Source organism: Callorhinus ursinus, unplaced genomic scaffold (genome assembly GCF_003265705.2).
Source record: "Callorhinus ursinus isolate GAN/ISIS: 27379988/994484 unplaced genomic scaffold, GSC_fseal_2.0 scaffold25, whole genome shotgun sequence".
In the NCBI taxonomy this organism is placed as follows: Eukaryota; Metazoa; Chordata; class Mammalia; order Carnivora; family Otariidae; genus Callorhinus; species Callorhinus ursinus.
Genome location: NW_027397087.1, coordinates 38,105,760 through 38,131,275, shown reverse-complemented (window position 1 = coordinate 38,131,275; position 25,516 = coordinate 38,105,760). Strand labels below are relative to the sequence as shown.

At 56.3% G+C, this 25,516-nt stretch overlaps 1 protein-coding gene across 6 annotated transcripts in view; it reads right to left on the bottom strand.

Moving 5' to 3' along the window:
* CCDC33 (coiled-coil domain containing 33) overlaps nucleotides 1-25,164 on the bottom strand; it is a 100,956-nt gene extending 75,792 nt beyond the window's left edge. For 4 of the 6 annotated variants that reach the window (XM_073877357.1, XM_073877361.1, XM_073877359.1 and 1 more), the window contains exons 1-2: nucleotides 8,550-8,933; nucleotides 3,764-3,927 (exon numbers count right to left, since the gene is read on the bottom strand). In XM_073877357.1, coding sequence (XP_073733458.1) covers nucleotides 3,764-3,927; nucleotides 8,550-8,570 — 185 coding nt within the window. In that variant the 5' untranslated portion in view covers nucleotides 8,571-8,933. Of the gene's footprint in view, nucleotides 1-3,763; nucleotides 3,928-8,549; nucleotides 8,934-23,590; nucleotides 23,927-24,814 lie in introns of those variants that run through there. The other 2 variants (XM_073877363.1, XM_073877360.1) reach the window with 2 other exon arrangements.
* Nucleotides 25,165-25,516: the final 352 nt, after the last annotated feature.

Here is a 25,516-nt window from a genome sequence, read left to right as displayed (position 1 = left end):
CCCATTTTGGCTTCTCTCCACTGCCCCATGGCTTTCTTCTGATCGACCTTGTGTGCCCACTGTGGGCGCTAAGGATAGATACCCCTCACTCCGTGTCATGCTTTACACCTGTCAGCGTCTCCCACGGGGCTCCGGCCTCTGCACAGCCCTCCCAGGCAGGTTCCCAGGTGAGGTACTGGGGCTCTGAAGCGAGAAGTAACTTTTCCAAAGTCACAGAGCAAGCTAGAAACGAGGCCGGATTCATTCAACAATTATTTGCTGACAGCTTTCTATGTTCCAGGTACTTTGTTAAACAGTGGGGGTAGGATGGGGAGCAAAATAGACCTGGTGGTCACTTGTGGAACTAGAGGGGCACCATGGGGGTGGGCACTGAGGAAGAATATGCCAGTGATCCCATAAAAGCACATCAAACACGTGGATCTGCATCTGTGGCCTGCAGAAGCGTGCAGTCCTAGGAAAGTACCGAATGCGGGAAACTTTGGCCTGGTCTGGGAGGTCAGGGAGGGCTTCCTTGAGGAGGTGATGAGAGCTGGGATCCAAAGAGGGGAGGGGAAGGGAGAATGTTCTGGGGGAGGGAGCGTGAAAGGCCTAGGGTGGGGGGGAATGGGGTCTGCTCAGAGAATGGAGAAACACCTGGTATGGCTGGAGCCCAGAAAGGGAGGGGCGGGCAAGGATCCAACCATGCTGGGCCTGGAATCCTCTTTACCCTGGGAGCAATGAGAACCCTGGGGGTTTGAAAAGGGGCAAGATCAGATGTGCTAAGAAGAAAACAGTGCAGTAGCCTAAGGTCAGGGAGATGGCAGAGATTGGCAGTCAGATTTCAGAGATAGGAGACGCACTGACAAGCCAGGGATGGAGTGGAGGGGGGCTGCGGGGTGAAAGAATGTGGTCACCCACACCAGGATGAGGATGAGGCCACGCAGAGCGTACAGAGGAAAAGGAGTGACTAGGGTTGAAAGCGGGGACAGGCCAGCATCACTAAAGATGAGACGCCCAGTGGACATAGGGTGAGGCATGGCCGTCACCTTAGAGAAAGCGATTTCAGTGGAGTAGCGGGGGCCAGATTGGAAGCAAGGTGATGGCCCCAATGGGAAGAGGCAGAATCACAAGATGAGCCACAGGGACTTCTTGGTCTGGGACAGTCGCCAACTAGAGGTGTGCCCTATTACTAGGCGGGCTGGAGCCTGCACAAGGAGGGACATGATCCGGCCCCCAGCTAGGGAGTCCCCATCGTTAGACCTGGGACTCTCTTCAGCTCCCTACTCGTGGGTGGAATGAGTAAATGGCTCTGGGGTACTCTCAGGCCTAGGCTTTAACTCCTACCCCACCACTGTCCCCATAGGTCTGCCTGCTGGGGATGCAGCACGGCCCAGGCAGAGGGGAAGGAGGCTGGGACAGGAATCCCCGCAGGTGAGACACCCGGGGAGGGCAGAGAGCAGGAAGCTCAGCCGGGACACCAAGCTGAGGGAACCAGAAACACAGGCAAGAGAGAGATGAGAAAAAGTGTTTTGAAAGAAGATGAAAGATTAGTAATATTAATCTATATTCGATACACTTGAAGCATTGCAATATTCATCATGAGAAAAAGGAGCATGGGTGGGACTGGCTTCATCTGTGCTTGTGGTCTGCTTTGTTACCGGGCATGTGGAATCAGGACATCCAGGGCATGCCAGATTCTTCCCCCCGGCTTCTGGCTTCCGAGGGTCTGGGTCCTCCCTCTAGGGTTCCTGCCCGGGGCTGGGGGCTCGCTGTGAAAGCCCCTTTCAGGTCCCTGACAGCTGGGCCTGCATTCTCCGAAGCCCTCCCTTCTGCTGTCATTTGCATCTCATTAGCACCCCCGGGGGCTGGTGGCCCCTGAGCCGCCTGGAGCCCAGAAACCCGGGCTGCAGGCTGAGCCGGGCCCTGCAACCGGCCCCCTCCCCGGGGTGGAGATGGGTGCGGCCATGCGCTCGCCCCGCCGCCCCCACACCCCTCACCCAGGCTCCGGCCGGCTGGGCTCCCGCTGCGCGTTCCCATGGCAACCGGGGGGGGGGGCCCCGGCGCGGGTCCGGGTGCCTGCCGTGGAGCAACCCGGCGCGCCCCGCTCCCCGCCCCGCCGCCCAGGCTGGCTTGGTGATAGGCAGGGCCTCAATCTCCCGAGATGATCGGCGATAATTGGTTTATGGAAATAGCTGAGGGGAGAAGGCGAGCTCCCTGCCAAGCCCACTCTCGGCCACCTGTCCTTCCTCACCGGGGACATGGAGTTGGGGGAGGGGAGGGCCAAAGAGCTGGGTGGTGGAAATGGGCTTTTGAGACAAACAAGTGTCCCACCTGTTGGTCTCCAGCACACCATCTAGCCTCCTTTCAACCGTGTGGGGGTGCCGGGGTTGTCGTCCTAGTGACTGGCTGTCTCAGTGGCTCAGCCCGGCTCCTTAAGCCACTCCTTATGCCTCAGTGGCACCCCTAAGCTTGGGCTCAGGCCTATGCCGGGAGTCTTGTGGGGGAAATGGAGGAGCGGGATCTGTGCTCTGGAACCCCACCCAGTTTGGGCACAGAAGAGCAGCGCATGACTGTATCTATGTAAAGTGCATCAGCCCTCAGAGTTGTCCCTGCTGTGTGGCTCCAGAGGAGGGAGAGCTCAACTCTGGTGGCTGCCTGGAGGAGGAGGAGCCTTCGAGGCTTTGGAGGTGAGATTTCAGCAGGTGTTGGGAGAGGGCAGGGGCAGGCACTCCCCCAAAAGGAAATGTGGGCCAAAGCCCGAGGCGGGCACTGAATGACTGCTGGAATTCGTAGAGGCGGGGAGGTGTAGAGTAGCTTGTGGGGGGACTTCCACTGTTGACAGAGGGGCTCAGCTTGTGGGAGGGCTTACCGCACAGTGCCTTGTCATCAAGGTCGAACGCATGTCCGGCATCCCTACCGAAGGCTGGCTGGCTGGACACCGTGTCGCCCCTTGCTGCCCTTCTGGAGGACTGAGGCCCGTGAAGTGGGCAGCAGACACGGGACACGGCAGGGCAGGCGTCACTCAGGCACCAGGCTGTGAGAAGTGTGCTCCCTGACTGCGGCTGGCCGGCGGCGGGCGTGGGGTGCATTAAAGGACCAGAGCTAGCGAATCCCGCATGAGAGAAATGACCCAAGAAATGGCGGGGGCCGAGGACGAGGGCGATCGTGAGGACCTACCGCAGAAGTGGACTTGGCGGGGGTGCTGGGTGGCTCAGTTGGTTAAGCGACTGCCTTCGGCTCAGGTCATGATCCTGGAGTCCCGGGATGGAGTCCCGCATTGGGCTCCCTGCTCAGCGAGGAGCCTGCTTCTCCCTCTGACCCTCCCCCCTCTCATGTACTCTCATTCTCGCTCTCTCAAATAAATAAATAAATCTTAAAAAAAAAAAAAAAAAAGAACTGGACTTGGCGGGATCGGGCACCCAGAGGCCAGGAGAGGCAGGCTCGGGTCTTCTTCCTCTGACCACCATCCCACTGGGAGCCCAGCCCAGGCCTCTGTATACAGAGGCCGTGCGTCCCTAAGGTCAAACTGTGGCCAAGCTGTGGGATCAAGGAGTGGCTCTTCCTTCCTTCCCCAGCCCTGGTGAGCAGCTCCCACACAGCGGGGAAGATGTCAGGCCTCACATGTACAGAGCTTACAGCCCCTGTGTGATTTACACTTGGCTTTCCCCTCTAGGTATCACAGTCCCGCCCCCAAACTTTGGCTGCTGCAATTCCAAATATCCAGACACTGGTTCCTGCTCACAGCCCGACAGCAGCCCCGGCCCTTGCTCCCAGCACTACTTACACTACCACATAGGGCCACGGCTCAGAGTCATCCTTGCAGGTGGGTAGGTTGATGGCCCCGTGGAGAGTGACCATGATGGTCTCCTTATTAGAGGGGGACAGGTGGCTTGTGACAGATTCCATACTCCTGAAGGTGTTCAGGGGCTCCTCTGGGCTCTCAGTGACCTGTGGAGAGAGCCAGGGCTGAGTGGCCTCCTCTGGGGTGGTCAGCTGTCCTTACTGCGTCCCTATTAACTTCAGTCCCTCACTGCTCCCCTCCAAGTACCTTTCCCTCTGTCATCCCCCCACCCAGCTTGGAACTACAGGGCACTTGCCTTTGGCCCCATTTTCTCCCTGCCTTTGTCCCACACCCCCATGTCCGCCCCAACCCTGTGTCACTTCTTGCGGAGACAGGCTCTCACCTCTCAAGTCCAGTCTCACCGCTGAGCCTTTGCTTTTGCAGGTGTTTGCCTCTAATTCCTAAGTCCTGACTGCTTCCGAGGTCCTAGCAGCTGGCCTTCTTCGGTCTCTGTAACCTCAGCCCAGTCCACCTGTCATTTCAGGTCCTTCCCACACACAGCCCTTTACAAAGTTTATCTATATCCATGGAGTCACCCGGTGCATTAACGAAAAGGGCTGAAGGTGTCTGTCCCAGTTGCCCCTCTATCTTCCACCCAGAGAACCCTACAGACCAGGAAGACGGAGTGGTGCCTGCCTGCACATTGGGGCCTCTAGGCTGGTGGCCCCAAGCCCATACACAAGCAGGAGCTCAATAGCTCAACAGCTTGGGGATTCAGGGCCCAAAGGACCATGGTATTGAGAGCTGCCGAGAGGAGACAGAAGCAGCAGTCAGGGGGAAGTCAGGGAAGGCAGCTGGGAAGAGGAGGCCTTAAAGTGTTGGGAAGACATGCACGGCTGGAAGCACAGGCTGGAAGCTAGAGCAAGGCTGCGAAGTGGGGAGGGAACTTCCCACAACTCAGGGCAGGCTCATTTTGATTCTGGAGGCAGGACGAGTCAGGGAGGATGGCAGAGCCAACAGTTTGTGCGTAAACACTGTGGGTTGGGGAGGGGTGTGGACATGTGGCTACTGTGGCTTGGGCTGGTCTTCTGCACTGGCTGGCTGACTCTCACTCCCCGTGCCTGGACTTGACACGGAAAACCCAGATTTACCCTTGCGAGGCCTCATCTGGCAGGAGGGTCCCCCCATCCTTGTCCCTCCTGCTGATTAATCAGCACTAGCTGATGTGAGGGGCCACAGAGGGGCCCTTCTGGCCTGGTGAGGGAAGCAAGGGACCTCCTCAGCTTGGAGATGGGGCCTCGAAGGGTGACTAAGGGTTGCCCTTTTATCTAGAAAGTTAGGCCTGTCAGAACCTGCATTCCAGGGCAGGCCCTGGTAGGGGGAGTCCTCAAAGTGGGAAGTGTCCATGGAGACCGAGAACAAAGTCCTGTGACATGGAGGGGAGACAGAGGCCAGGAAGAGTGAGGACCTGGTTCTGGGGGGCCGGCTTTGGTGCTGGCAGCAATGCCAGCAGACTGGATCCTCTGGCTCAGGCGTGATGAGCACTGAGTGTCAGGAGAGCCGGGTTTAAACCACCTCTGCTCCTCACCATCATGGGACCCGAAGCCAGTCATGCTCCGAGAGTCAGTTTCCCCAACGGGAGGCTGTGGGCTTGGAGCAGCTGGTCTGGAACCTGCCCTGCTCCCTGTGTGAGGGCCCAGGTTCCCCACACATTGTCTGCTCCCACCCTGAGCCTGGGGGTTCTGGGCACAGTGGATCCATCCCTGTGGCTTGCTCCCTCACTTACCACAGGTCTGACGTTATCAGAAAGGCCTTCTCTGTACAAGCTGTGGTCCTTGCCTAACAAGATGACTAATTAGGAGGTGAGAACCCCACCTCCCAGCCCCAGAAGTGCCAGCCCTACAAGAGAGACCCCCCCCGACTGAGGAGCGCCCCCTCCCCAAGACCCAGTGGGGCCTGTCACCATCTGCAGAGGTGTTGAGACTTATCCCTCCCCCTCTCCTCTGTTCCCCTGCCAGGCCAGGGTGGGAGGAGGAGAGGGAGGTCAGTGCTCAGAAGGAACCCCTACCGGATGGGATGGAGGGGGACAGCGGGGGGGGGGTAAGGGAGGGGAAGCAGGCACAGAGCCACCCCTCCCCCTCACAGGTCAGAGATGCTCACTACTCATCCCCCATAACCCACTCCACTCTCCTGCAGGTTTAGTCTCTTGGTTTAGTGGTATAGGAGCAAGACCAGTAGCCTGCGGTGTCGAGAGATATAGGTTTCAGGCGAGCTCTGCCCTAACGCCCTGTGGGGTCTTAATATTCCCGCCTGGTCAGTGGGAATATCTGGGATGGTTTGTAATTCAGTCTTTCCGGTAACAGGCCTAAGGTTCCTGCAGTGAGGCCAGGAGAGACGACTCATGTCTCCCCCGTGCCCCAATTCCTAGGAGCAGCCTAAGATGGTGGGCCCGTGCCCCTGTTGCTATGGGGGTACAGGGCCTGTCCTCAGCTTCCGAGGGCCCCAGAAGTGAGGGCCCAGCAGTGCGGCAGCTGCCCAAGGGCTTTCACTGACTCCCTGGTAAACCCAGAGCCCAACTGGTGATTTTGAAGACCGGGCCCATGAATTGTGCCCCCTCTCTGTCCCCTACCCGCTCTGTGCCTCCCCTTGTGGGACAGCCTTCTGGGAAATAAAGCTTCCAGGGGGGCTGACAAAGACTGCTCATGCTTCAGTTCTGGGCATGAGGCCAGCTGTCAGGCTGGTGCCTCCTGGTGAGGCCTGCAGGCATGTGCCCACTGGGGGGCCAGGGGGGGCCCAAGTGGGAGGCCCGGAGCCGGGGCCATGGGCCAACCTGTCTGCCTCCCCTTTCTGCCTTCCTACGTCTGGATGAGAATCTGCAGGCTTCCCTCAGAGAAGTGCCTGCATCAGGACCAATGCCCGCCCCCGCCCCTTCAGTTTCCCAGCTGCATCACAAAGGTTTTGAGTTATAAAATGGTCCTTCATGTTCCTTCTAGTGTCAGCATCTGAACTTGGTTGGGAGTTATGATGGTCATGGTGGGGCCCTTTCCTAGGTGGGGAAACAGGCTCAGGGAGGCAAAAGCCCTTGTATCCGGGGCACTGGGCTTAGCTAGCAGGCAGAGCCGGAAGGGGGATGGGGTCCATGTCTCCCTCCACTTTGTGTGGTCTCTGCTCTGCTCTAGTAGTGTTCTCTGGATGTGCCAAGCTTTCTATGGCCACAACATACATGCCCTTGGGCTCATGAGCTGGGTAGCTAATACTTGTCAGGACTAGCAGTGGGAGTTGTGGTAGTTGGAGGAGAAGAGGCTTTTCCAAAGATGACACAAAAGTCAGAACTCATAAAGGAAAGGATTGATCGCTTTGATTGCATTAAATATCCATACCAACTTCTATAATAACCCCCAATTCACCAGAATATGAAGAAAAGACGAACAGGAGAAAATATTTGCAATATATATAAAAGAATGAATATCCCTTACACACAGAGAACACTGAAATCTATAAGCATCACCACAATAAGAGACATGGAAGATTCACCAAAGAAATATGAATATGTACTACTCTGTCCACGATACGAACATCCTTCTAGGGGATTCTACTCAGTCATTAAAAATGTTCTGCAAAGTTATGAATGAAATAAAACAAATGTGTCTCCTTCTCAGGGCTCCCATGCATGCTCCTGGGATCCCCAAATCCAGCTTGAGTGGGCAGGTAGGACCAGCTGGCTGCTTAGGGCCTCTAGGTCAGGCAAGTGGGAGGGCCTGGTCCTGAGTGTGTGGCATTCCAGAAAGTAGCTGAAAGGGGGAGGGTGGACTCAAGGGGAGGAGCCAGCTGTGGGTAGAGAACACCAGGAACCAAAGACACCAAAGTCAAGGGTAATAAAGTAGAAACCACAATGGGGGCCCCCGTAGCTATCTGGTTTGAGTCTAACTGCAAAGCGGCTGTCCCCAAGTTAGCAAGTACCTGGTGCCTTTGGTCTTAGCTCATTCTGCCATCCCTGTTGGTACTTGGCACAGTCGAGGGCATAGGCTCAGCCTTGCCAGTTAGCAGAGGATAAGGGAGGCCTCATATTGAACTATTTGCACTTTTCTCTTGAAGATTTATTTATTTATTTATTTGAACTGTTTGCATTTCACTGCACTGAGATTTTAGTCCCCTCCTGGCAGGGTCTTGCTGCTCTGTCCTAGCTATTTATTAAGCACCTACTATGTGTCAGGCATTGTGCTGAGTGCTGGGGATACAGCAGTGATCACAACCGACAAGAACCCCTTCTTTCTAGGAGTTGAGCATCTGTGACCTGGGGCAAGGGTCTGGGCCAAGGCTGGAAGGGCGTAGGACAGTGGAGCATTGGCAGTCCTAGGGCAGCAGCCTGGGAATCTCCTAGAAGATCTTGGAGAGTGATGGTGAGCCATCTCAGTGGGGTCTCTGAGCCTCTGTGACAAGAGGGCAAAAACTCCTTTCCAGGCTATGGTTGGGGGGAGGCACTACACGCGGTTCAAGCTACATTTTTCTCTGGGCTATGGGGATCCCAGGCAGAAGCAACCAGGTAAGGGTAGTAGGAGCTGATAACACCTGCAAGCATGCCAAATTTCTGCTCCCACGTGGCCCAAGAGTATAGCATGCCTGGAACCTGGAAGCACCACAGAGACCACCTCGCTCTCCATTTAGCAGCTGTGAAAACTGAGACCCAGAGAAGGGGAGCTTTTGTCATGACTTAGAAGCAAATAAAACAAGGGACCTTGAAGGAGAGATGAGCTCATGCAGGTGCATGACCCATGCCCCTAGGCCTCACCTTTTTCTTTTTCCGTCCCATCCTCTCGGGGGCAGGAGTGTTTGGCCTTGTTTAACTTGGGGACCAGTACCTGATATTGGTGGGTGGTCAGGCATCGGGCCTGCCCAGACAGCTGGCCTGAGCACCTTGGAGTCTTTGGGGCTTGGCAAACAGTATGGACGTCAGTGTTGTGTCTGGGCTGCCGTACACTGGCTCTGGGACCTCGACAGGGGAAATGGGTGGGGGGGCTGGGCAGGTGGGGGCAGCCTGGAGCTTTCTCAGTAGTGAGACATTCTTCCAGTGGAGTTGTCCTCAGGGCCTGGAGCCATGACCAGCTGCGTAGGGGTCAGCAGCTGAAACAACTGGCTCTTGGTACCCCCAAGAAGGTAAAGACGGGGTGTGTCTCTCTCTGTCCAGTCCTGGAAAAGCCCAGCAGGGTCACCTGGGCAACACTGTGTGACGTCATAGGGGAGGGCAGAAGTCACATAGGTAGAGTCCAGGTATCATGGGGCGGGGGCTCAGAAGCCCTTCTCCCTGTTTTTGGAGCTGGGTCCTGCCTGCTCTCTGGCATACTCGGTCCTCACCCTCCCTGCTCTTGGCACCGCAAACAGCTCATCAACCAAGACTCTAGTGGTTCTGTATGCCCAGCCTCACTGAGGTGACCTAGACACTACTCACAGGAAGTTACAACTTGGTTAATAACAACTATTTCTGTTAAAGAATCCTACCTCTTTGGGTGCCTGTAGTCTCTCACTTGTTTAATAATAATAAACACAAAGTTCGAGAAAATGGTTTCCTCTTAGAGGCTGGGTGGGAAGAGGGCAGAGAGAATGGGGAGTAAGGAGGTATGTTATTGTAACGTCTCTTAGATTGGGTGGTCGGTTAATGGGTGTTCATTATATTATCAAAAATAAATTATAGGGCGCCTGGGTGGCTCAGTCATTTCAGTGTCTGTCTTCGGCTCAGGTCATGATCCCAGGGTCCTGGGATCGAGTCCCGCATCGGACTCCCTGCTCAGTGGGGAGCCTGCTTCTCCCTCTGCCCCTCCGGCCCCCGCTCTCTCAAATAAATAAATAAAATCTTTAAAAAATAACAATAATAAATAACCAAAGAGGGCCAACAATGGTTCTGGGGTATGGACCCAATATCATGACTAATTCATTTCCGAGCTCCCCAAGAAATTATTACAAAGATAACAGTTCTTTTTACTGAGCACTTATTATGTGCCAGACGTGGTTCTAAGTGCTTTTCTGAACAGTAAGAGGGCAGAATGAGGAGTGATTGGCCCTTGGCCTGGGGTCAGGTCTGCTCCGAGGGGAGGCTTGGTATGAACTGGGCCTGGAGGCATGGTCAGGAATCCTGGGCTAGCAAACGTGAGATTTGGGATACTGGGTGGGGTTGAGAGGTGTCTGGAAGACTCCCGTGGCCTGCCTCATTCTTCTGCCAGCAGTTTTCGACCCCATATTGAGGGTTCTTCCCATTTTCCTGGGTCTGGGGACCAAGCGCTGGCCCATCCTGGCAGCAAGAGGCAGGAGCTTATGGCTTTGCGGAGGCCTGCTCCTTCCCCCTCTACCCCTAGTCTAGAGAAAGGCAGGGAGGATGTGGCTCTCCCCAGTTTAGAGACAGAAAAACTGAGGCCTCACCTATGATTGGAACTGGAAAGACCAGCCAAGGTCATCCAGATGGCTGGGGATGAAAGCCCCTACCATCCTAGGGTACTTCCTCCTTCCTGTTAGTTCCCAAGACTGCAGCAGCAGACTGGGGGAGGGGGGGGGGTCAGTGCTGCCTCAGGGCCCACATGAACCATTCATGGCACAGTTCAGGGTTCTGCAGCAGGGCTGGAGAGGCCCGCAGGGCACTTCCGGAGCCAAGTTTAAAGAGGAGCTGTGGCTCCACACCTCCTCAAATTCTGTACCCTCCCTGCCTCACCGTGGCCCCTAGGGCTGCCCCGCCTGGGCTCTGGCCTCTGGGTTCTCATCCAGCTGCCCTAGCAGGCATCTGAGCTTGTGTCCCTGGAGCCCCAGCCTGTTGGCCTTCCTGCCTGGGAAGAAGATCATGCAATTGGATGCTGGTTCCAGGCGGTCTGGCTCCAGAGTGCTAGCAAGCCCTGTGCACTCAGCAGCCACCAGAAGGGCCTTCCTACCACCTCACTTGAGGGCTGCCCAGCTCTCTGGGCCAAGGGCCCCTGGGACACTCACTCCTGTGCCACAAGAACCTTCCCCCCAGAACTGTTTCCTCCTGGCCAGTGAGATAGCCATCAGCCCGGGACTGCATGTGGCTTTCCTACTTGACAATACCGTGAACCCCACCTCTCTCCCTGCCTCCCCAGCTCCTTCTCTGGCCTCATCACCCTTCCCTGGTAAGGGGAGCTTTGCCTCCCCCAGCCAAGGGAAATGAGCTTGCTCCCCAAATGCCCAGGGGCCAGCGCCAAGCTTGATGACTCAGAGAGGTTCCAGTGTGAGGAGAAGAAGGTAATGAATGAGTGATCTCATAGCTAATAGGTAACCCTCCCCGCCTACCCCCAGGAGAGAGCACTTGGAGTGGCCTCATGGCTGGGCTGGGGGTTAAACACAGCCTTTTAGGGAGCCCACAGCTGTGGAGGGCACGCCGTTGGGCTGGCTCTGGGGCTGGCTCTTGGGGAAGGAGGGGTCCTGCTCCCCCCCGATGGCTGTGCACTGGGCTTGCTGGGCAGCAGGAAGAGTCTGTGGACACGTGGTTCACAGCTGTCCACACTCCCTCATTCTCTGTCGCAGGTGTCCCTTGGGGCCTAAATATCCCTGCAGCAAGTCCACAGAAGTGTGTCCCCCAGAGCCCCCAAACTTGGCCTTCTGTTCCCCTTTTCCCATAGTCCTGTCCCACACCCCTTGACACCCCCCACTATTCCCCTCCTCCACTCTTCCCTACCCCCATCACTCTCTCTGTATTTTGTTTGGGCTGTTGCACTGCGCTTCCCAAAAAGGCAAAGGATGATGGGAAACTGAGCGTGATTCTGTAGCAAACGGTAGCTTATAGCTGTGTGATCTTAGTTCAAAATACTAACCCTCTCTGAGCTTTGGCGTTCCTCCTTATACAGTGGGGAAATCAGTGCTGCTATGAGGACCGAAAGACGCAATGCAGGTACCACAACTTAGCACCAATTCTCAGCTGAGTGTTCCAAAATTGCTCCTTCTTTCCCTTGCTGAACAAACTGGAACCTGGCAGGTTTTCCACAGCAGACATGGGCCAGAGAAGCAAAACCTGTCTGTAGAGGGAAGTGTGCACACCTCCACCAGTGCTGGAGCCTTCCCACCCTGCCCCCCCCGCCCCCCCCCCCCAGTATTCCAGCCCCTGTCTCCCCTCTTCTGCCAACCCACTCCATGCCCAGCTTCCTGGCCCGTTCCTACAGCCACGCCTTTCTTCAGGCAGCCCCCTCGCCAGAAATGGCTCCTGCTTTCCTACCTCAGGTCAATTTGTCCTTAGGGACTGGCTCAAGACACTGCCTCCAGGAAGCCTCCCTGACTCCCTTCATCCCCTGCTCTCAACGGTCCTCTTGGTGGATGGTGACACCGGCCTGTGTCTGTGCTGAGCTCACCTTTCACAGGTATTAAGCCTGAGGCAGGGGCGTGGGACCCAGCCAAGTCCCTGCCCCTGCCCTGCCATTTGACAGTTGTCAGCTGAGGCTGTTCTCTTCGAGGGTCTCTATTCTCCAAATGCCACATCATGTCCCCTCAGCTGGAGTGGTATATACAGCAGGGGCTCGCTTGTTGGCTGAAGGATGGCCGACTTCAGGAGGGCCCCCTCCTGTCCTTACAGTGGTGAATCCACAGCCTGCCTCACCTTACCCTGGGCTCAGCTCAGCCCTGCAGCGGGCATCTGGGCAAGTCCCTGGACTCATCAGGGCTGCAGTTCCTCATTTGCAAAGCAGCAAGGCTATCCCTCCTCGCAGGGGCCTGGTGGGGGTCAGGTGCTTGGCACACAGCAGGCAGCGCCGAACCCAGCTTCCTCCACGTGCACACGGGGGTGTGCTGACCTGAGCCCCTGTGGCCCCAGCTTTGCAACAGGGGACTTGGGGTGCCTGTCACAGGCGTGCTGTTCTCTTTCCTGGCTCAGCAGGCACATTTATTGACTGCCTTGTTGAAGGAGGCCTCTCAGCATTTGGTAACCAGAGTTCTCGTTGGGGGCCACCCGGGGCCCATCCTCACTTCATGAATCACTTTGCTAAAGATGCAATGTGGCTTTGGGGCATTTTTCTTTTGAAAAAATCAATAACTCGTTAACAAAGAACTAAATAAAGGGGTAAGCAATGAAGGCCACCTGCCATTCCCTTCCTTCAGAGAGAGCTGAAGCCAGATCTGCCAAGATGGAGTAGGGGTCCACTCAGGGTCCACTCAGGCTTGGGGGTGGCAGTAGGCTCACCCCTCACGCCGACTCTTCCAACCCACAAATCTGACCAAGGTCCTCCTCTGCCTCAGTAAACACTTCACAAGGGCCCCACTGCTTTCAGGAGAGGTTCAAACTCTCCCACGAGACCCCTGAAGGCCTCACGGTCTGCTCGCCCAGGCCTCTCCAGTCCTGTGGCAGCTGATCCCTGCCTCACACCCATGCTTCAGCCACATTGTACTCCTGTAGTCCCCTGAATGGACTCTGATCTCTCCAGCTTCTTGACCTTCAATATATGCTGTTCCATCTGCCTGGACTGTCCTTGTCCCTCTGCCAGCCTGAATAATTCATGATGCTTCTTCAAGACACAAATGAAACAACCTCCAGCAAATCCCTGAAACCTGCCCCCAGGGCCCCCATCCCCAACCAGGGGCATTGGATCCACAGCCCATAGGCCTCCCTGTGCCCAGGCTCATACCCACTATTCTTTTCTGGGAGAGGATCTGTCTCCTCTGAGGACAGGGACTATGCCTGGTGGTCCCTCCTTGGGGCCCGGGCTGTTGCCTGGCACAAAGCTGGTGCCAGGTGGGGTGCTCACTGGATGAGTGAGGGATGACATTAACATCCGATGCCTTCCTCCTCCCCTGTGGTTCCTCAGAAGCCCCCACTTCAGCCTAGGATAATGGTGCCTGCCCCCCAGATAACCCTCCTTCCTCCCGAGTCCAAGCTCTCCGTGGCCTTCTCCCCCCTACTAGGGCACAAAGAGTTGGTGTGTGGACCTCATAGTAAAAGCTGACAATTAACAAGCACTTGCTATGTGGCAGGCCCTCCTCTACACATTTTACACACGTTAACTCGGTTGTCACAACTACTCATGAAGTAGGTACTACTCTAGTCCCCATTTTACAGATGAGAACACAGAGGCAGAGCCTGGAGCAGAAGAGCCGAACTTCAGACCCCGGCCATCTGGCTGCACAGTGTTTTCGTGGCCACAGCCCTCGCCCTTGCCCTTACTGAGGTGCTTGTAGGGAGTCTGGGGGGCCTGCCTTGCAGCTGTGATAAGCCAGCAGGCCTGAGGAGCTCGGGTTACAGGAAACTGCTTATTCAGGCCTAGTGGGCCTGGGAGCCCTGATTCCCTCCCTCTCAGATTCCCTGCTCAGCTCCAGGCCCCTCGCCCACACCGCCCGCCCACCGTCTCTACAAGGAGCGCAGCCTCTGGCCCTAATCTCATTTGAGGCCATCAAATCACATTTGCAGCATATTAATGCAGCGCCGAGCTGGCCCAGCCCTGCCTGTCTCCTGGAGGACAGGAGCCTGCAAAGCAATCTCTCGGGGAGGCCGCTCCCGGAACACCCGCCGACAAAAAGCAATTATGCTTTAAGAGGAAGATTAAAATAATATCTCCCCCCACCACCCCCATGCCCGCCGGAGGAGGGCCTCAGCTCCGGGAGGCCCCCACCGCCTGCCAGCAGTGATTGAAAGGCAGGCTTCCTGCGGGGTGAGGGCTGGGGGCAGACTCAGCCTTCTCTGTCCCACGTGTGCCTCCATGGCTAGCCCCTCACCTGACCCGATGCTCCCCACCCTCTATCTCCCCCAAGTTCCCAAAGGAAACCACAGCTCTCTCAAGCCTCTGGGCCGTTGCCTAAGTTGTTCCCTCCCTCCCCCTGGAATGCGGCCGGCCCACCCTTGTCTATCTGGCAAGCTGCCATTCACCGTGCACAAGGATCATAGCTAATGTTCTGTGGGCATTTAGTATATTCTTTCAATTTACTGCATATTCAAGTCCACGATCCTGTCAGGGGAGTACTGTCATCCCCCACTTGACAGAGGAAGTTAAGTCCCAGGGCTGGAAGGTGGCAGAGCAGGGGTTTAAGGACAAATCTTCACCCTTTCCCCCAGGGTAGGTCCTGTGGCTTCCCCTCCGACTTCCAATGACCACAGTGGCCTCGCTGTGGTCTCTTGTCTCCCAGACAGCTCTGAGAGGCCAGGCCTGGCACAGAATCAGGGTTTAACACACATTTCTTGTGCGGAAGAATCATGCACTTCCCCACAGCAGCAGAAGGCCTGCGGATGTGTGTCCCGCCCGCCCCTGCCTCCGAGGCTGGATCCACTGTGCTTTCCAGTCTGCCTCCATTCTGGAAGTCTTTGGAATCTCCTCTCCTCCAGGAAGGGCTCCTGAATTACAGTCAGGCTAGCAGATGATTTAATCCTTATAATCAATGCTGCAAAATCACAACGTTACCCCCGTTTCACAGAGGAAAAAACAAAGGGTCAGAGAAGTGACTTGGTCAGGAACACCCAGTATGGGGCAGAGACTGGGATCCGAGTCCAAAGGCCGTGTTTATCCACTGCACCTTCTTGGCTGTAACTCTCTCTCACCCCTCAGGTTGGGAAAGGGCTGGATTCTGCCCTGAGACTATTTATGCAACAGTTTTTTCTCAGTGTCATCTGCCAACTCCAGTGGGCCAGGAGGGTTGCCTAGGGACTCTAAGCCATTGACAGCCCCAACCCATCCCCAGTCCTGCTCTCAAACCACCCAGCACCATGAGCACAGTGACTCGTTGGGGTCAACTTAAGACTCCATCTGTGGGGCGCCTGGGTGGCTCAGTCGGTGAAGCATCTGCCTTCGGCTCAGGTAATGATCTTGGGGTCCTGGGATTGAGCCCCACGTCGGGTTCCCTGCTCGGCTTGGAGTCTGCTTCCCCCTCTCCTTCTGCCCCTCCCACCACTTGTGTGCTCGCTCTCTCTCAAATAAATAAATAAAATTTAAAAAAAAAGACTCAGTAATCTGTCTTGGCTGGACTTGGTGTCATATGGGGCCACTGGGAAGAAAGAAATCTCTTTCCCCAAACTGCTTCCCCTTGATCCTGTCACATCGCCTAGAAAGCCCATCAGTGTAGGAGTCTCCCTGGGAAAGAATGCTGCAAGTTAGTCCCACCTCTGTGCTGATTACTGTGCCTGAGAAACCAAAATACACAGGGGCCCCTGGATTCCAGCCTGGCTTTGCTCCTGACTCAGTGGGAAGGGTTAGATAAGCCATCTACCTCCTCTAAGGGCTGTTTCTTGCTCCAGAAAATGGACATTATGAAAGCTACCTGTCCCCCTCCCAAGACCTTTATGATGCTTCAGTGGGCTTCACAGGTTCCCCCTTTGCCAGCCTGGCTCAGAGCAGCAGAAGTGATGGCAGAAGGCTCGGGGTCCACGGAGCCAGCACACCTGCCCTCCGTTCCCGTGGCATCCCTGCAACTCCCCATCCCACAAAGGTGCTCTCTCCACTTCTCCCTGCTTGCTGTTCCCTCACCCACCTCCACGTTCCTGCTGCCACACCTTTGCTCACACTGTCCTCTCCACTTGAAAAACCACACTTCTCAATCTCTCTTGGAATCCCACCCATTCCTTGAGGCAGGGATCAGAGGTCCCCCTGACACTTGTGAGGTGGGTTTTCGCGAACCAAGCAATATCCCACTCTCTTCCTCACCTGACTTCACAACCTCATCATCAGTAGGCAGTGCTCTGCCCATTGTACAGAGGAGGAACTTCAGGCCCAGTGAGGTCAAATGATTTGCTCCAAGTTACCCTGCAACTAAGAAATAGGGTCCTAGACCGAGGTCTTCTGACTCCTGGCCAGAACCGGTTTTCCTACAGCAGACTGAGTCCTTGATGACCACCCAGTCATGCCATCACTTCCTCCCCAGGTCCCAGCAGCCCTCATAGTCAGCTTGGAGGGTCACTGTCCTCCATCTCCTCCTATTGCCTCTCCCTGCCCAGCCTGGTGGCTCCCCAAGGGCTGAAGGGATACAGCTACCTTGTTTACTGCTGGGGAATGGATGAACAGACAGATGGATGGATGGACAGATGGATGAACACCCTGGGCCCAGGGAGGCTGGACCACTGGACTCTAGGTCAGGCTGTCAGACCCAGATCTGTCTGAGGAGGGAAGGCCCCACTCATTCTCCATCTGTCTGCAGAAGGGGCTGGGCCCTGCTGGCCGCAGCTGCTCCTGAGCCCAGGACCTCTGCAGAGCCAGGCCAGGACCAGGCTGGGGGGTCTCAGTTGACTCCTGACAGGCCAACCCCTGACCCAACCCAGGTCAGGCTGGGCTGGGTCCCGTCACTGTTCCCTCCCCGCAGCCCTCCTCCATCCACTGTTCCATTAAAGATCAATTCTGAAAGATTGGTTTCACATGCGGTTTTAATTTCACCTCATACATCATACATGCCGCGTCCCCAAGTCTCTTTCTTCTCTGGTAGAGGCTGCACTTGAGGGGGTCTGTATAGGGATGAAGTCAGGAATGTCCCAAGGAGGTGCAGATCTGTGTGTGGGAGGGTGTGTCCCATGTGTGTCCACCAGTGAGTTGGTGTGAATCTCTCTTTGTGATGGGGAGGGTCTCTGTGTGTCCAGGATGTGACGTGGGGGGGGTGTCTGTGTACACCCACACATCCACGAGGGTGGCTGTGTTCAGGAGGGTCTGCTGGGGGGCACATCCACCTTCCAGGGGTGTAAGTGAAGGAGCAAAGAGGAAGATGACATAAAAGGCCAGATAACTGGATCCTCCCGCCCCTCCTCCCTCCTTATTTCACTGGGAAGGTAATTTCTGGAAATGAGAAGCCCACCACAGTTTCCTCCCAGGGGCTGGCTGGAAGGACATCAGAGGCAGGCACCCCCTTCCGCTCCATCTCCCCCTCACCAGACACATATCACACACACACACACACACACACACACACACACACACACACACACAGCCTCCAGGAGGTGTGAGTCAGCAGTAGCCCCTGGCTGGAGTGGGGGAAGGCAGAGATGGGGGAGGGCAGCAGGGCCATCTGGCATGCTCAGTACAACAATCTGCTAATGGAGCTTCTTCCTAGACTAGCGCCCAGGCTAGGCCAGCCTTCTCCACTCCGAAACCTGGTATTCAGGTCCCAGAGAGGGGGGCTCACAAGTTCCCATCACCCCTCCCCCCGGGAGGCCAGCTGGGCAAGAAGGAGCAACCCTATTTTCGAGATGCAGAAACTGAGGCCCAGACACGGCAGTTTTGCCCAATATAGATATCACTTATTCCACACTTCCTGCAGGGCAGGGCCAACTGTAAGCTAGCTCATTTAACTTCCCAGCAACAGAGGACACCGGAACAGCTCTCCTCCATTTTGCAGATGAGGAAATGGAGGCCGAGGGAAGTTATGTAATCTGCACAAGGCCACACAGCTACCAGATAGATGCCGGAGACTGATCTGAACCCAGGTCCCCCTGACCCCAGTGCACCTGCCTCCCACTGTAAGCTGCCTGAACCCCAAACCTCTTCGATGTCCACCCTGCTGAGCTCCAGGCACCCAGATAGGACTCCACAGGCCTACAGAGATGACTTGGAAATCAGGCCGGGCGGGGCTGAGGGACGGGCTTGGCAAGGACATAAATATGGGACCCCCCCCATTTTCAGGTCTTATCCACTGTGTCCAGGGAGCTCTGGGGTCTCCTTCAGAGGCCCCTGCGGGCACAGCCTTTCAGCGCCACAGAGGGAGAAGCGGGGCATCAGGAGGCCTGCAGGGCAATTGTGGTACATTTAGCTAATGGCCTTTCTCTTCCTGAGGGGGCTGGTCATGTCCTTGTCCCTGGGCCAGCCCCAGTCAGCCTCGGCCAGCCCGCCTCTCCTGCCAGCCTCAGCCCCCCATCACTGGCCATGGGCCTGCACCCCTCCCAGCGCTGTGGGTGACAGCACTCTGGGAACGCCTTGACAGAGGCTTTGTTCCACTGAAATAAAAGAAAATCGAGCTACAAAGGGAAACCTCAGGTAGCTTTTAGCAGGGGCTCAGCTGCCTGAGGCAGAGTGTGTTTAAGCTGGAGGCAGTTGTCACAGGAGCAGAAGGGGGAGCTGCCTGCCGTCCCCCTCCCACCCCCCTTGCCCCTGTGATCAAGTTTACTCAAGGAAAAGGCTCTTCCAAATAGCCGCAAAGGAGGAAATCAATGAAAATTGATAGAGAAACGTAGAGCAGCTCTCCGCCGGGGGGTGTGTGTGTGTGTGTGTGTGTGTGTGTGTGTGTGTGTGTGTGCGCGCACGCACGCGTGTGTGCAGCAAAAGCATGCTGCCTGGACCCAGGCTGACCTGCCCAGGGCCAGGAAGGCCAGGGGCTGGGAGTCACTCTAGCCGAGCTCTAGAAGGGTGCTGGTGGCTGGGGGAGGGGCGGCAGCCAAGTCTCACTCGAGTTAAGAGAGAGATTAATATATTCAATCCGCTCGGAGTAATTGAGGGAACAATCGGAGTGTTTTTCTAAAGCCCATAAAACTGCCTCATTTGCAAGAAAGAGCTGACCTGCTCCAATCCTCCGTATTTGATGGAGCTCAGGAGGTGAGGGAGGAGGAGGGGCGACAGTGGGGTCCCTGTACAGAGGGACTAGGGACATTAGCCTGGGAGGGGGCCAGCAGGCCCGGTCTAACCTGTTCTCACCTTTCCCACCTCTTAGTAGCAGCCCGAGCCCTGCCTTTTGGAGCCTTTGTTTCCCCACCTGTGAAATGGGTCATGGGCGTCCTCCTCCGACAGGAAAGTGGGAGTAGCAGAAGTGGAGGTTTCTCTAGGTGAGGAACACCACAGGTTTGGCACTGAGGCGAAGGGGCTTGAGCAAAGAGGTGCCCAGCTCCCCAGCCAGGCCAGCTCCCCACCCCCACCCTGAGATGAACCGGGCGGTAAAGTTAATGAAATCCACATTGTGCGCCTATCTCCGCTTGAACTATTTTTAGTCTCCAGGGCAATAGAAACCTCGTGTGCAATAGCGAGCAATAAAAGGCACAATGAATTTAAAGGAGTAAAGAGGAAAGGAGAGTGAAGACGTGGAGTGCGCACTGGCCAGAGGGGAGCCGCTGGGGCCGCTGGGGCCACTGGGGCCGGGAGTGTGCAGGCCTGGAGCTCCGAATGGGGACCGGAGGGGGTGGGGGCGGGGAGGAGGGAAAGGAAAGGGGGAGAGGGACTGGGAGGGAGGGAACAAAGGGAGACAGTGGAGCCAGAGGTTTAGGGACAGAGGGCAGAGGGGCCTGACCAGCCGCTGCCAGCTCCCCTCCCCTCCATGGCTCCTTAACGAAAGCCCCCCGCCTGTTGGTGCCAAAGCCACAATCAGAAGCCACAGGCTGCGAGCCAGGTGCTCAGCATTTGGTGATTGCTTTATTAGCTTTTTCTTCTTTTTCCCCCTCCAGGGCAAAAAGAAAAAAAATGGTGTTTTAAATGGAAAGACTACGAAAAAAAGACCCTTGAAAGCGTCATTTAAAAGGCTCCTGGGGAACGGAATAGTTTCCATGAAACAAAACTGCGATTGTTTGGAAGAGGTAAATGCAGGGCAGGGGTGGGGGAGGGAGCCCCCCCCCCCGCGCCCTCCCCTCCCCAGCTCCCGCACCAGTGGGAGGATGCTCGCTTGCAGAGTGAAGGAGCCCCCAGGATGGCTCCCAGAGCTACAAGCAAGGCGTTTTTAAGTTCATGTTTCCAGAAATTTCATCACTGGGAATTTCCAGCCCAAGGTTTCTCTCTTAAACAGCTCTGCCTGTGGGAGTTTGTCCTCAAGCCTTCAGGATCTCCTAGGAGGGGTCGAGCGAGGTGCCAGGAGGGATGTGGTCCCGGAGGGCTGTGGTGTCCTCCCCCTGCCCTCCAACCCCCAGGAGGTGTCGCTCCCCCTTAAAAGAATTGAGCCGGAGTCACCACCTGACTGTGGCCTGCACCTTGCTGCTTTCCTCACCTCCGGGACACCCTCTGCCCAGCCCTGGACAGACCACCCTCATTCTGGTCAGATAAACTCCCTCTTACTCTGGGGGAGGGCGGGCCTTGGGGCGCTGGGGTGGCACAGCCATGTGGTCTTAAACCTGCCAAGAGGATAAGGAGGTAGCGTCAGGGACAGGATGAGCCTGGTGGAATTCTGCCCGGAAAGGAAGCCACTGAGCACCCCAAGCAGCTGAGGGCAGGAAACCTGGAGCTAGCTTGGTCCCATGCACGGAAAACTACCCTCCCGCCCCACCGTGGCCTCCTCCTGTGCACCCCGGTCCCCCATCCGTGCGTCAGGGGCCTAGGGAGTGATCTCTCTCCTGGAGTCGGGCTATACCCGCTGGAAATATTCGCGGGGGCTATGCCCTCACCCCTCAACACACACACACACACACACACACACACACACACACACACACACGGGGAAACTTGAGGACTGAAGAAGGGAAGGTGTTCACTGCCCACATGATGTTAGTGTGGGGGGATTGACTGTCCTGGTGGAGTCTCAGGATTGTGGAAATGCTGTGGCCCGCACTGGTGTGTCATTTAGTGCCGTGGCTGAGGAGCAGAGTGGTTCAGATTCAAAGTCAGTCACTAACACTCCCTTGGAGCCCCGCCTCCTCCTGCCTACTCACTCTTGACATTGCATTCCCAACCCCCTGCCCTCTGCTCCCCACTTGTCCCATGACCATCATCAGTTCCGGTTTAAAAACTGACACACAAGTTGGAGAACAGTGGATTCAATGGTTGAAATGCCTGATGCAGACAGGACTGAAGATAGTTTGGAAGGAACAAAATCAATGCAGAGAAGGCTTCCTGGAGGAGGTGACCTTGAGCTCAGAAATCCATTCCTGGCCCTGAACTGAATGCAATGAATAAAGTCTCCTCTCTCCATCCTTCCGGATCACTGCCTCTTCTCACCACCTCACCTTATCCCCCTTTCAGCTGTTTCTCTCCTCTTCAGTTGAGAGCCCAAGAGAGCTGGGTGAAGTCCTTCCCTCCTGGGCTCCGTTTTCCCCAACTGCTAAGAGGGGAGGGAGGAGGGTTTCAAGGGTCCCTGTGGTTCTAGGCCACAACCGCTTCCCCAGCCCCAGTCTTGCCGCTGTCCTTCCTGCTGTGTCTTTGAGCTTCCAAGTCCCAGCTCCAGAAAGGTGCCCACCTTCCTTGTCCACTTGAGCTGAGAGAAGGCAGCCCCTCTATCCTCTGAACGACCCCGTGGCATTGTCTGTCCCCCATCGGTTTCCTGGCCTTGTTGTCAGGGTTGTGATTGCTGACCCCCCAGGAGGGAAGCTATTTTCCTCTCCCTTGAAAGCCATTTTCTTGTCTTGGTAGAAGCAGACATCTGACACTTTAAGAGGGAGAACGGCAGGAAGATGATGGCATTAAATAACAGAAATTAGAGCTGCCGAGGATGGCTCCGCCACCCAAGGCCCCCCTTCCCTGCAGCCTGCAAGCTGTCTGCGGGGCCTTGGCTCAGGCTGGTCACAGAGAGCAGGGGACCGCTTCTCCTTGCGCTCTGAGCCTCTGGTGTGTGTATCTAGCCCTGTGACAAACTAGGACAGAGGGGCCAGGGCCCCAAAGTCATGGAGCTTGCAGCCTGAGGCAGTGGAATGTCACATAGGAACCCAGAGACGCTCCAACTCCCTCACAAGCGGGGTTGTCAGCCCCCAGCATACAGTAGGTGGTCAAAAGTATTTGTTGATTTTTTAAAAAGTATTCGTTAATGGATTGACGGATGAATGAATGAATGAATGAACGAACAGAGGCCAAAGTGGTCCACGTAACAAGCTGAGACCTGGCAAGAGAAACCGGCCCCTGGGTCCCTTCCCAGTTCTCCTGGCCGTGCTGCCAGATTGCTATCTGAACCACCGTTCATGGTGTACCTTTCTCCCACAAGAACTTTCTCCCCATTTGCCTCCTTTCTCCTGCGGCCAGCTAAACCCTTTCCTTCGCCTCAGCCAGCTTATTCTTGTCCCCCCTCCTGGAATACCTTCCCCAGAGCCCGGAGCTAGCACCCCAAAATCTTACCCACCTAGTATAGGTTCTGACAGAGTCAGCACTTAACAAATGTCTGACGGATGAATGAATGAATGAAAGATTCATCTCAAATGACAGCTCTTCTGAGGAGCGTGACCTGCACACTCCCTCACCAGAGCGCCCCTTCCCGCACATGACCTACAGGACTATATAATGCTCACACTGTATCCGCTGTCTTCAAGCTAGGGTGGCACTGTGAGCTCCGGGACTGACCTAGCTTTGGATCCCACGCACCAGTGTAAAGTTCCCCAGGAAATATCATTGGTATTAAATGGAACCAAGCATCCTGGGGCATGATCCTGTTTCACTGCCTAGGAAATGGGCAGCTACTTGCTCTATTAGCTTCCACCTGTGTTGGCTTCGAGGCTCACCAAACACACGGCCTGGCTGCAGAACACAACCACACCGGGAAACCCTCCTTCAGCTTGGACAAGGACAGGAGTCTCTTACTTGGGTCTGAGGCTGCCAGGGTCCCGATTCGGGGCTGAGTCCCTCCTGGCCATGGTGGGAGCTGGAGCGTTTGGAGGTGGGTGCACACAGACTTCTGTCTCGTGGTCACTTCGGCCTCCCTCAAAACATGGTGACAATGCATGAGACTGTGTTTGGGGACTAAAGGCTCTCGGGGGACACTCACCCATTGGGCAAAAAAAACTCTACCCAGTGGTGTCCCTGCTCTGTGGGCTTTGCTCCATATTTCTGTCACCCCCTGGGACTCCCTGCCTCCATTCTCAGACTGCAGGTTCTCCAGAACTGAATGAGGCCACCCTAGGAAGGTCTGCTGCTCTGCTCAGTGAGGATTTGGGGACAGCCAGGCTTATCAGAGACTCTGGATCTGGGGGCCGGTGTGTGGGGGGGTGGTGGTGATGCCAGAACCTGAGCCGGTCCCAGGGAACACCCACCTGCAGCCCGGGCAGCTGGGGCTCTGGGCCTGGTGACACGGGTCCTGGGGGGCCGGCCCCCGGGGAGCAGTTGGGGGCTGGAGGCTGAGGGCCCCGGTGCTCCCGGAAGGCTACGCTGTAGGCCAGGCCCCCGCAGTGGCGGGCCGTGGGGTCGGCGCTGGCACGCAGCAGGGCCAGGCTGCCGCAGTAGCAGTACAGGTCCTCGTGCTCCCGCGCCCACAGGTTCATGCGGGGTTGGTCCGGGCGCGGGAAGACCGGGAAGATGGCCTCGCCCACCCGCTGGGCGGGGCGTCCTGAGGCCCCGCCCAGCCGCAGCGCCTCCACCCGCAGCTGCGCGTCGTGCTGCCCGTCGTTCTTGCAGAAGCCTGGAGAGGGGAGGCGTGGGCTCAGGGGCCGTGTCTCGGGGCTCCCTGCCTCCCCCCGGGGGGAAGAATGATTGGTAGGGCCCTGGGCGGGGGAGGGGAAACCTAGGCAGCCGGCCTTCTGAGTGGGACTGGGCTTGGCTAAGCTTTCCCAGCGGATGACGGCTTTGACACCTCTCGGACCCCACCTCTGAGCCCTCCCTCTACCGATGTGGGGTTTGGGAGGGCTCTCAGCCGGTGACATGGTCCTGAGTATCACTACTTGGAGGGAAGAGTTCAACCTGTCCCTGATCTCTGGTCACCTGAAGGCCTGGGACTTGGTTTCCCCATTCCCTCACATCCCTCCTCCTCCTGGAAGCCTGCCTACGTGGCCTCGCAGTCGAGGCATGGATCTTCTGCTCCTTCTGGACCACTTAACTATTCTCTGTTGAGATTCCCGCCTCTCTACCTAATCTGGAAACTTCCCGAAGCCCAGATCCAGATCTCCACCTCTCCGTCCACCCCCATGCCCACAGTCCAGTGGTGCTCAAGCCTGGGCACCCAGGGCACTGGCTCCAATGTTACTCAGTGTGACAGCCGGTGGGACTGGCCCCAAACCTGCTGTGTACTCAGCTTTTGTAAATTTACAAAGCCATTCCTCATCTGTCCTTTTATTTCCTCCTCACCCGACCCACCCGTGTGACCAGCATCAGTGTCCCCCTGTCACACTGTAGGAGGCAGGGGCTCACGGAGGACCAGCATTTGCCCAAGATCACACAGACAGAGCTTTGGGATCCAGTCTAAAGTTCTGACCCTCCCAGTTGCCCTGAAGCTCCCTGGGGTCCCTGACAGGGGCTGGGGCAGGAGTTACAGGATCCTTCTCTTTCCCCAACCACCACCCTCACTTCATACCTTTGGGCAAAATAAAGACAAACTTGTTCCTGGTGAGGGCGAGGCTCTGGCCAGGATCCTGCTGCTCAATGACATCGGTGACAGCAGAGCAGGTAGGGAGGGGGTCCCCATTATTTACCTGCAACAGTACCCCAGCCCCAGATCCAGCCTGCAGGGGGTTCTCAGCTGTCAGCCGCAGGGCGTATCTGCCCTCCTCGTTAAATCCCACACTTAAGACTTCAAATTCTAGATCCAGTATCTTCTCCTCTGCCTTCAGCCTCTGGCTCTGCAGGGATGCGGGGACCCAGGGTTCAGGCCCCCTGAAGGCCATGAACTTTCCCGGGGACTGACCCCCAGGCTGAGCGCTGCCCCCTCCCTCCCAGAGCCCCAGCCTGGGCCCAGTCTGAAAGCCTGTACACTGGGCGCTCAGGGCCACACCCCACCCCTCTCTGTTTGTTTGAGAAGAAACCAGGTAACAAGCCAGGAAGCTGGGTCTGTCATGGGAGACAAAGGCCGCCACTGATCCCTCCCTTTTAGCATTTGTTCATTCAACAAATATTTATTGAGCATCTAATGTGTGCCAGGCATTATTTTAGGCATTTGGAATACAGCAGTGAAACAAATGAAGGTTCCTGCCCTCCTGAAGGTTCTCGTCTAGTGGGAGAGGGAGGTTGGGACAGATAGAAACAGGCACAAAATATAGAAAATGAATAAATTATAATA